This window comes from Diachasma alloeum, unplaced genomic scaffold, assembly GCF_001412515.2.
Source record: "Diachasma alloeum isolate Michigan unplaced genomic scaffold, Dall2.0 Dall_scaffold_00210, whole genome shotgun sequence".
Classification (NCBI taxonomy): Eukaryota; Metazoa; Arthropoda; class Insecta; order Hymenoptera; family Braconidae; genus Diachasma; species Diachasma alloeum.
Window position 1 is genome coordinate 239,141 of NW_021680375.1, and position 10,883 is coordinate 250,023.

At 36.4% G+C, this 10,883-nt stretch overlaps 3 protein-coding genes across 3 annotated transcripts in view; 1 reads left to right on the plus strand and 2 right to left on the minus strand.

Annotated features, from left to right (window-relative positions):
• Positions 1-4,545, plus strand: part of LOC107036614 (SEC14-like protein 2) — a 12,882-nt gene extending 8,337 nt beyond the window's left edge. Inside the window, exons 2-7 of the mRNA XM_015254673.1 lie at positions 1,149-1,218; positions 1,348-1,391; positions 2,056-2,173; positions 2,503-2,712; positions 2,802-2,882; positions 3,738-4,545. Of these exons, the coding sequence (XP_015110159.1) occupies positions 1,149-1,218; positions 1,348-1,391; positions 2,056-2,173; positions 2,503-2,712; positions 2,802-2,882; positions 3,738-4,348 (1,134 nt within the window). The 3' untranslated portion in view covers positions 4,349-4,545. The remainder of the gene's footprint in view (positions 1-1,148; positions 1,219-1,347; positions 1,392-2,055; positions 2,174-2,502; positions 2,713-2,801; positions 2,883-3,737) is intronic.
• Positions 1-10,363, minus strand: part of LOC107036615 (calcium release-activated calcium channel protein 1) — a 30,825-nt gene extending 20,462 nt beyond the window's left edge. Inside the window, exon 1 of the mRNA XM_015254675.2 lies at positions 10,284-10,363. The gene's annotated coding sequence lies outside the window, so the exon portion shown is untranslated. The remainder of the gene's footprint in view (positions 1-10,283) is intronic.
• On the minus strand, positions 6,656-8,869 carry LOC107036617 (thioredoxin domain-containing protein 17). The gene is made up of 3 exons (XM_015254686.2): positions 8,592-8,869; positions 7,137-7,218; positions 6,656-6,939 (listed from the first exon to the last, which is right to left on the minus strand). The coding sequence occupies exons 1-3, from the start codon at positions 8,731-8,733 to the stop codon at positions 6,786-6,788; spliced, it is 378 nt and encodes a 125-aa protein (XP_015110172.1). The 5' UTR covers positions 8,734-8,869; the 3' UTR covers positions 6,656-6,785.
• Positions 10,364-10,883: the final 520 nt, after the last annotated feature.

Genomic DNA, 10,883 nt, shown 5'->3' on the forward strand with positions numbered 1-10,883 from the left:
GCGTTTTTTATACAGTTTTGTGATTCTTTTTAAAAGTTTAGAGAAAACGCAGGAAAATGTTCGCACCACCTTAAAATTTCGTCAGTCATTAAATAATGACAAAACACAAAAACGTTATATTTTTTCACGTCAATTCCATCATAAGTTTGCCAGAAAAATTTAAAAAACGTGAATTTTGGCAGAAAGGGTGTATAGAACATCCTTAATCCTGAAAAGGCATTAGGACTCCCAGAATAACCGCGAATTCCTTGGTAAATGAATAGGACTATTTTATACTTTTTCAGGCAATACACTCAATACATGAAAAATTCTTCAATTCTATTATTTTGTTTGTTTCATAAGCACGTAGGAAATTGCTTTCGTCACAATATGGTCAATATATTTTTGCTGATAAATTAGTCATTTGATTCCGAATATTATTTCTATGACGACGTGTTTTGAATTGAATTCAATGATTCATTGAAGTCAATATTGTTCCAACGTTGGCAACCAACATTGCCCCAACGTTGGTAACCAACATTGCCCCATCGTGGGCAGCCAATATTGGCCCAACGTTGGTTGCCGGCACTAGCCCAACGTTGGTTGCCAACACTGGCCCAAAGTTGGTCGGCCACATCGGCCCAACATTGCCTCAACGCTGGAAACCAACATCTCCCCAATATTGGCAACCAACATTAGTTCAACGCTGGCAGTCAATGTTGGGGTAGTGTTGGTTGCCAGCGTTGGCCCAACGTTGTCAGCCAACATTGCTCCAGCGTTGAGTTGATAAACTGGCGCTACTTCCGCTCTAGTGACGAGGTTAAAGTGAAGTTGATGATCGAGGATGATCAATCAGCCTTTTGTCCATTCATTTATAACATTGCTTTAAAAAAATGGCCTTATTCATACTAAAACCACATAACTTCATTTCTCTTGATCACACTGTCATTCAAGGTCATCTGATCACTTTTTTAAATATTATTTTTCAATCACTTTTTAAATAGAAAAAACGATGGGGAAAGATTTAGAACAAATTTAGACATAATTCGACACAAATCATGAAACAAAAAAATTTTAAAACTCCAGGAAATATCCCTACTATTAATTCATTTCATGGGTCATTCTGACCATCCATTTAAATAATCTTTTTTTTTTAAATCATTTTACAGTTCAGACGAAGCGTCCAGGATGTTCTTCAGCCCCACCATGACGACCACTTCCTCCTCCGTTGGCTCCGAGGTAATGCGAAAAAATTGTTTTTCCATTGTAATGCGAAAATGATTGCAGCAAAAGACCTCATTTCTCCCCCCGATCAATCAAATTTTATTAAAAATCTCGCAATAACGATTTCAATCAATTTTTTTACAGCTAGAAAATGGGACCCCGTTGCAGCGGAGAAAATGCTGCGTGATGTAAGTAATAATTTCGCAAGAAATTCATGAATTCATAGCATGAAAAAAAAACGAGTTGATAAGGATCAAAATTTCCCAACTCCCTAATCAAAATTGCGGATTTTCCAGGAACACCAGAGCAATTAAATTTTTTGCGGCGTCTCAGGTGATAGCTGGGGAAATTTCCGTCTCCAAATCCTGGTCATGAATCCGTTTTGCCCCCTTAATTCGAAAGAGAGCATTAATAAACGATTTAACAAATTAGAAACGTTTTTTCGTGGATTTAGAAAGAATAACGGGGCAAAATGGGTTCATAACCAGGGTTTAGAATCGGAAATTTCCCCGGCTTTCCAACGGTGGATCCCGATTCCGTCTAGTGCCTCGGAGCCTCGAAATGCCGAGAAAATTGTGATAAGATTGACGTGAATGGGATGATAAATTATATGATTAAATCATAAAACTTGTAAAATGGTTGGAGTTTATGTCTCTTAACTGAATCAGCCACTAGTTTCCAATACTTTCACCCGCGATGAGTCTAGTTTGCTCACAATTACGTATAAAGCAACTCGTTGCAGATAATCAACGCCTCTAAGGACATAATCACACGTTTCTACTGAAAGTTCATGTGATAATTATCTCCAATTAATTTTTTTCTCTTTTTCCATGGTTTTTATTTCAATTGTAGTCGCTGGAGTGGAGGAGGAAGTGGGAGGTCGATAGTCTCGATGATTGGGAGGAACCACAGGTGTTGAAAGATTATTTACCATATGGACATTCGGGGTTTGATAAGGATGGAGCACCAGGTGATGAAATGAAAATTTCCAATTTTTCATTTTTTTTTCAACTTTGGCAGTTTTTTCAATTTTTTTTCAATTTCTCTCATTTTTCAAAATTTTTAAAAAATTTTCAATTAAAAAAAAAAATTTCAAAAATTGATTTTTTTAAAAATTGATTTCTTTTTTCAAAATTGAAATTTTTCAAAAAAAAATCCTTTTTTTCACATTTTTTAATTTTTTTGAATTTTTTCAAAAATCTCCATTTTTCAAAAATTTTACTACTTTTTCAAAAATCCTCAATTAAAAAAAAAATTTAATCTTTAAAATGTGAACATGTGAGATTTTTTTGGGGTTAGTCGTCATCATTCCATTCTCCGGACTGGATATGTACGGAATTCTCCACGTGGTATCGCGGAGGGACATGATAAGAATGACAATAAAGGCGCTAGAAAGGTTCATGCGGCTCTGCCGGGAGCAGGCCGAGAAGCACGGTCCAGTAGCGAATCAAGTAACAGTCATATTCGACATGCAAGACTTTAATCTCCGGCCACTCATGTGGAGACCAGGTGACTTATTCATCCCGTTAGACCAGCAATTGACCTGTTTCAATTCATAATTTTGTTTTTCCCAACTGTTCTTTATTTTATGGCTTCAGCTGGAGAGACGATAATCACCTTGATTCAAATGTACGAGGCTAATTACCCAGAGATACTCAAGATTTGTTTTATAATTAATGGTAAGTACTTCAGAATTCAGAAATTACCGAAAGGTTGAAAGGTTAGGTAGCTAAAAAATTGTTTGTCCTTTCGATTTTTTGAGGTTATTTTCAGAACCTGATATAGGAGAACATTAAAACTAGTGGTATTTTATAGCCCAGAGAATTTCTGCTCAAGAAATCTGGTTGATGACTCCTCCGTTTCCTCAAATTCTCCACATGAACTCAAAAAATTTTCTTAACCTCAAAAACTACTTTTCGTCATGTCTCAAGGACTCTTATTGGAAAGCCAGAAAAATTTGCGATGAGAAATACAGTCTGACAGCCCTTTCATCGCTTCAAGTTCCCTACATAACCTAAAAAAAAATGTCTAACTTGAAAAAAACTTTTATGATACAAGTGAAAAAAGAGCACTTTTTTCACTGCACGCTTGGCGCGCAAAGGACCGCCTTTTTTTCACCAGCATCATAAAATATCGTACGATACATATGAAAAATGTACTTCCTGACGAGTGCCATCACACTCATCAAAAACTACTTTTTTTCACATGTATCATAATATACTATTTTCTTCATATCTCCTCCAATTCTCAACCAAAATGAACGATCTTCCAGAGTTTTCCATCGGAAATTTCCTTGGCCATCTAGTGAACTGCTTTCCAACCCTTTACCCCTTTAAGTTCTCAACATAACCTCAAAAAAAAAAATCTTTCTTTCATATCTCTCCGAATTCTCACCCGAAATGGACGACCACGCAGAGTTTGCAATCGCAAATTTCTCTAGCTTTCCACTGAACTACTTCACAACCCCCATCATCAACCCTCAATCCCAAAAATCATCAACAGCTAGCCCTACATAACCTCAAAATACTTTCCAGCCCCGAAGATGTTCGCCCTGGGCTTCTCAATCGCCAAAAAATTCATGAACGAGTACACGATCTCAAAAATTCAGATCCACAAGGCGGACCCCAACAGATGGCGCCCCGCGGTCTTAAAAGTCATCCCGGAGAATCAAATCCCCGCGTACTTCGGGGGGACCCTAACAGATCCGGACGGGAATCCCCGACTTCGATCGAAAATCTGTCAGGGTGGCAAGATCCCGAAGGAGATGTACAAGAAGAACTTCGATAAGACGAACGAGGACTTCACGACAGTCGTCGTGAAGAAGGGTGACAAGATGAAAATTGATTTTGTCCCCGAGAAGTTGGGATCGATTCTCAGCTGGGAGTTCCGCTCCGAAGATCATGACATTAGATTCGGGATTTTGAGGAGGGGAACGGGTGGGGAGAAGGTGGAGCTCATTCCAGTGCGCAGGGTTGCGGCACATCAATTGGATGAGGTTGGCGTCCTGACGTGCGAGGAGCCTGGGACCTACTCAGTCGTCTTCGATAATTCTTACAGCCTCTTGAGGAACAAAAAAATTCACTACAATGTCAGGCTGGCTGAACCCACTGAAGGGCTTCAGGAACTCGCATTTCAGGACGTCTAGACATTTGTGATTTTTTCATGTACGGTGAAACCTCCCGTTTCTTATATTGTAGGTGGTTCATGGAAATCACCTCTGATTTATTATATTTTTATAAGAAATGAGAGGTTAAGCTCTACAGCTCGCTTCGCTCACCAATCCCCATGATCCTTATTCTGATCCTTAATCTGTCCCTCGTGACCCTCATACCCCTCGTGACCCTTATTTTGACCCTTAATTTTGGAGTCATAATTTCGACCACAAAATTTTCATCACCAAAAGTCGGTTTGGATTTTTACAATATAGAGAGATATTGAGACCCTTATTTTGACCTTTAGTTTGTGACCCTTGGTTTTTGACCCTCATGTCTCTTACTCTAACACTTGTAAACCTTAACCTGATACTTGTGACACTTATTTAGACCCTTAATCTGAGCCTTGTTACCCTTATTTGGGCCCTTAATCTGACCCTTGCGACTCTTATTCTGACCCTCATGACCCTTATTTTGACTCCCGTGCCCTTTATTCTGACCCTCATGATCCTTATTTTGACCGCCGTGACCCTTATTTTGACCCTCGTGACCTTTATTCTGACCCTCATGACCCTTCTTTTGGCCCTTATTTCGACCCTCGTGACCTTTATTCTGACTCCCATGACCCTTGTGAAAGAAAGTTATGTAAGGAATGAGAGGTTATTGTATTATATTCGATATAAGAAATTACAGGGCGATGGAAGGAGACAATATAAGAAACGAGAAGGTTTCATAAATTGAATGTAAGAAACTAGAGGGCCACCTGAGGGATGATATAAGAAATGAGAGATTGTATTGTCTTCGATATAAGAAGTCAGAGGAAAATTAGAGGAGATAATATAAGAAATGAAAGCTTTTAATGTATTGAATATAAGAAATGACAAGTTGACATCGTTTCAACAGATTTTGAGGTTATGGATGAATTCCCATTCATTATTTCGAAGACATCGTCTACAATTCCGATGTCTTTTATTTTATAATTGCAGTGCAATTATCAAGGATTTATCACTGAATGTTGTAAATATATCAATCGTTATGAAACTAGTGAATAAAGATCGCCAATTGTGCAAGAGTAAAAGTTAATCCGCTTCGCTTCGAATATTTTCCTTATTAAGGTCTTTCGTGTGAAAAGTCAGACTCAGGGATCGGCATCAATCATTAGGTTTAGTAATATTTGGGTTAAAATTTGAAATTTATAAAATAATTGATGGTTTAAACTTTCAATTGACTATGAATTGAACAATTGAAATATGGGACTGTGAATTGAATAATTCAAAATATGGAATTTTAAATTGACGATTGGGCAAATATTTCTAAATTTTTTAAAAGCGATTTTTGATTAACCAAATAATTGGCAATCCTCCGAACTCAATTATTGATTGAGAAAATAACTCAGAATTTAAATATTTAATTGGTGATTTATTTAATAATTTAAAATTAAGGGTGTTATTAGTTATTGCCTTCTTCAAAATTTAACTTCATTTAAAATTTATAATTCTGCCTATGTGTGGTCAGAATAGGGGAGGGTGTGCCTGTACCGCCCACCTAAGGGGAAATGCCAGTTTTATATTTTATATTTCAACTTGAGTATAAAAAACGTATTTGTGAGACTTCTTTAACTATTGAACTCGTTATTCTCGAAGTGTAGACGCCTAATTCTCCTTAGATTCCACAAAATTGATTGAAAATAAAAGAGAGAGCCTATTGAGCGGTACTACCCGCCGTCGGGTAATACCGCTCGGCACGATTCCAATGCCGCTCATAGGGTTTTGCGTGTGTCGCTCGCGCCCCAACCTAACCTGTACTCGAGTGCTGTCGAGCAACTACGTGGCCGATCCTATGAGCGGTATTACCGGCTCCGCTCGGCGTCAACAAAATTATTGATAATTATTGACATGAGTGGAGTTTTGAGTTCGAATTGGTCTCAAATTACGCGTGAAAGTACCACGAATCGAATAACCACAGTTTAATATGAGAATTCAGTGTTTCAAACTATCAAAAACCTTAATTACAAGTCCACAAATTTTGCACTGTAATGACCTCAAAACTTCGTTACGTGTTTTTTCATATTTAAAGTGGTAAATAAAGTGAAATTTTTCCGACAATCACATCCTATCATCAAATTCTTCATGATCAGGAACAGAAAGAAATTTTCAAGTTGATGGTTGTGGAGAAAATCGGGTGAGCGGTATTACCCGCTGAGCTGTACAGGCACACTCTCCTCTAATGAAAAAAAAAATTAAAAACTCATTGTTTCAATAATTAGAAAAACATTCAAGAAATGTTCACTTGAAAATTTCAAATTTTCGGGTTCAGGGATTGAATTAGGGCTTGAGAATATTAAGACTCCTTTTCCGTTTCACCGTGTTTTAATTCTCCTGAGTAGAAAATGGAAATGTACATGAGTATCACAAATCATCTTATCGTAATCTAATCGTCTTCATCGAGGAGCATTTCGATAAGGCCCACATCGAGGCACTGATCACCTTCCAGACGTTTTTGAGTGCCCCATAACGATAATGTCGGCAAAACATTCAATTTCGTCTTTGGATTAGAGCGAAACGGGCAATTGTGGTCTTTCCAGCTATAAAAAAAAATTATTTTCATCATCCTCACGTGAACAACAACTTTTCCACACCTGCAAGATCTCTCACAAGTCATCAGAAGTGATGGAAAAAATTGAATAAATTGTTTTTGGTGAAAGACGATGTTTTTGTTTAAATTCTTGATTTTTATGAATAAAAGATCGTTTTTTTTTTAATTTCTACTTGAATTTCTTACAATGCTCTATCCCCCACATCAACATGAACGAAATGTACATTCTCAGGAGCAGCTTTGAGTCCTTTCTCAATGAACGGTTCAGCTGTAATGGAAAATAACAAAACCATTACCGAATCATTCCCCTCAACCACAATCTCCTCCTTATCAATGCCCATAAAATCTTCGATATCTCGAGAATGAACAAAGCTATCAAAATTCCAAATGCGTCATTAGAAAGCTGAAAATATTTTGGATTCCAACCACTGGTCATGAATGCGTTTTGCTCCACTACTTTGTCTAAAATCGTGGAAGTATTCGGAAATTTTCTGAATTAAAAAACAGAAATTTCAAAATGTTAAATTTGGATTTTCACTATGAATAATGAGTTTTAATGTTGATTTTGTTTTTTTTTTGTCATTAAACCCACAGTGGTCGTTTTTTTACGGATGGATTTTATGTAAAATTGCCTGTTTTTCATTTTTCACCATTAAAACTCATTCATAGTGAAAATTCGAATTTTAAATTTTGAAAATATTTTGTTTTAAGAATTCAGAAAATTTTGCGATGGAAAATGGTATTACCTATAGATTTTTTTTTTTAATTCAGTCACATGAAAACTGTAAAAATGGAAAAATGAGAAAAACATAACAATAGGTGTTTATTATAATAAAAAATGAAAATATTAAAAAAGTAGACTGGAGGTCGGCTCCGTTTTATTCAAAAATATTTTTTTTCAAAATTTTTTTTTTATTTTTCAATTTCTAATTTTTTTATTTTTCTATTCATTTCTTTTATCGACTATTTACGGACCATAAATAATGGATTTTGAAATTGGAAAAAAAAATGAACAATTGGGAAAAATTTTAAAACGCAACAATAGGTGTTTATTATAATAAAAAATTAAAATATTAAAAAATTGGACTGGAGGTCGGATCCGTTCTATCCAAAACTATTCTTTTTCGATTTTTTTTTTTCAATTTTTCAATTTCTAATTTTTTTATTTTTCTATTCATTTCTTTTATCGATTATTTACGGACCATAAATAATGAATTTTGAAATTAGAAAAAAAAATGAACCATTGGGAAAAATTTAAAAACGCAACAATAGGTGTTTATTATATTAAAAAATTAAAATATCGAAAAATTGGAATGGAGGTGGGATCCGTTCTATCCAAAAAAAATTTTTTTCAATTTTTTTTTTTAATTTTTCAAATTTCTCATTTTTAAAATTTTTCCATTCATTTCTTTTATCGACTATTTACGGACCATAAGCAATGAATTTTGAAATTAGAAAAAAGAATGAAAAATTGGGAAAAATAAAAAAAAACGAAATTTGAAAATTGATTTTTTGAAGGTATAAAACCATACCAATAATTGACGAAAACGAATGTATTTATATGGATAAGCTTCAATGGGCTTTCGCCTGAAGTCTCAATAAAAAATCGGTAATTGGTAATTTCTCTTTAACGATAATTACCTTCGACACAATCAGGACACCAACTGTGTCCACTAGGTAATTTGCTGCCACTGTAGAGGACAATGACCTGCCCCTGGGGCTTCAGGTCCTCCATGAACTTGAAGAAGGGCTCGTAACCCTCAACATGATGCTCCACAACCATTTCGAATGATAAATATTGCGAAAATCCCGATTGTTTCGACGATTTACCGCCAGAAAATGGTATTTATTATCGCGAAATCCGCCGCCCAGTGACTCTAACCACTCGAAAGTGCCTTGGGGACCTTGGCACGTGCCTCAGAGACGTGGCGGACGGGGGCAGCACGTCACGACCACCAGAAGGTATCGCGGAAATAACGTGGGAACGAGAATAATCATCGGAACTGCATTTCTCGTCACTTTGACACGAATCACCAATTTATTAATAAACATTCGAATTCTGGTCTCTCACCAAAATCGGAGCCAAGGGGACGCACACGCGACCCTGAACTGACATTGGTGTCAGTGAACTCCAAATTTCCGCAATTTCGCGGATGTTTTGAGGATTGTTATTTTTTATTTTTTTAGTGTCAAGAATTAGACTTCTGGGAATTAATGCGCTTATTCGGGGAAATGAGGGATTGGTTGAGGTGGCGAGGGGTCATGACCCTTGGGAAACCGCAAACCCGGAGGATGTGGGGCATGAGGTGCATGTAATGAGTGTTTGTTAAACCTCGGAAATTTTAAGTGAACGATCAATTCAATTAACTTTATTTAAATTTAATTTAAGATTTAATTAAATTTAATTCAAGATTTAATTGAATTTAATTTAAGATTCAATTCAATTTAAAATTTAATTTATGAAACTAAAATGATTTTTTCAAGATGTTTCTGAGAAATTGATTTATTGAAAAAACGAAATAATAGAAAAGATTTTTTGAATTGTTTGAGGGTTTTTGGGGACTGGGGTTATCCATCACCCCAGGGTATTCTTCAGAAATTTAAAAATAGACGAGAATAATAGGGAAATATTTATTTAAAAAAATTAAAATAATTAAAAATTTTTGTTTTTACTGCAAAATTATGTTTCTCCAGGGATGAAGGAACTTTGTTATTATTTTGGGGTTACAATTGACCCCAAAACAATGCCCCAAACCTCGAACATTCTTTGCAATGTTCAGAATCTTTAAAAAAAATTGAAATAATTATTTTTTCCTCAATGTTTTTACGTACAAAAATTGAAACATTGGAGTGAACAATTGAATTCATCCTTTCTGAGGTATTACAGTCCTTTCTGAAGACTTGGGGCTCATGAAGAACCCTAAATCATCCTCTAGAAGTCTCAAAACCCCCCAAAAATATTTTAAAATCACTCAACCGTCGGCGGAATGTTTTTTTTTCGTCGATTCTTCGCTCAGAAAAAATATCAGTCAGTCCTAACCGAAGAAATTTTCCAAAACTCTAAATCATTTTCCTCATTTTCCCCCATTCCTTTAGAATCCCGCCCCTACCCCAGGGCCAAAACCACCCCCAACCCCCACCCAGCCAAAAAATTCTCAAAAACAAAACAGCAACCAGAGAAAATAGAAAAAACAAAGAAACAACAAATAAAAAATGAAAAAACTCAGAACTTTCATTCACTCGAAAATGCACCTCGCACCCCCTATGAACCCCCCCGCCACCTCAAACCCTCCAAAAAAGCCGCTTCCCCCCAAAATAATAAAGAAAACTCACCTCGATTTGCGAAAATCTCAACTTTCCAGCTTTCACTTCTCTCGGAACTCAGGTTATGAATCCAAAAGTCACAACACTTGTCACTGTACTTGACTTCACGCTCACTATGACACTTCTCAGCCCCTCTAACGTCACACAAAACCTTCTGACACCCTCACGATACCCCAAAGACTCTTAAAAAATCCCTGTAAAGCCCCGAAACCCCCAAAAGGAACGTCTATAACTAAAATTCTATTTATTTACACTTCAGCCCTGAATTCTCGAATCTCTCGGCAAGTCAGGGATCTGCCTTACCCTTGGGATCCCGTGAACCTTTTCGGAGGTTCAAAAAAACCTTCTGTATTTACGAATGACCTTAACCCCGTCTGATTGGTCGGAAGGTCCCGATGAGGACAAAAAATCCTAAAATTAGTGATTAGAAAAAATTCTATTTATGATATTATTTTCCTTTCAGCGTGGGTCAGAGGACCCACGTTTATTTTTAAGGGCTTTTGAACCTTTTTAGAGGGCTGGGATATTCTCTACTGGGAGTCCTCCTGAGTCCCCTGAACTCTCTTTGATTGGCCCAGAGACGCTGCCGACGTCATGGGCACGACCGAA

What these genes read in the sequence shown, in the direction of transcription:
- LOC107036617 (XM_015254686.2), bottom strand. Translation starts at nt 8,733, where the DNA reads ATGGTTGTGGAGCATCATGTTGAGGGTTACGAGCCCTTCTTCAAGTTC. An exon ending in GTGTCCTGATTGTGTCGAAG is followed by an intron (nt 7,219 to 8,591) that starts GTAATTATCGTT and finishes TTTCCATTACAG; the next exon opens with CTGAACCGTTCATTGAGAAA. An exon ending in GATGTGGGGGATAGAGCATT is followed by an intron (nt 6,940 to 7,136) that starts GTAAGAAATTCA and finishes TTTTTTTTATAG; the next exon opens with CTGGAAAGACCACAATTGCC.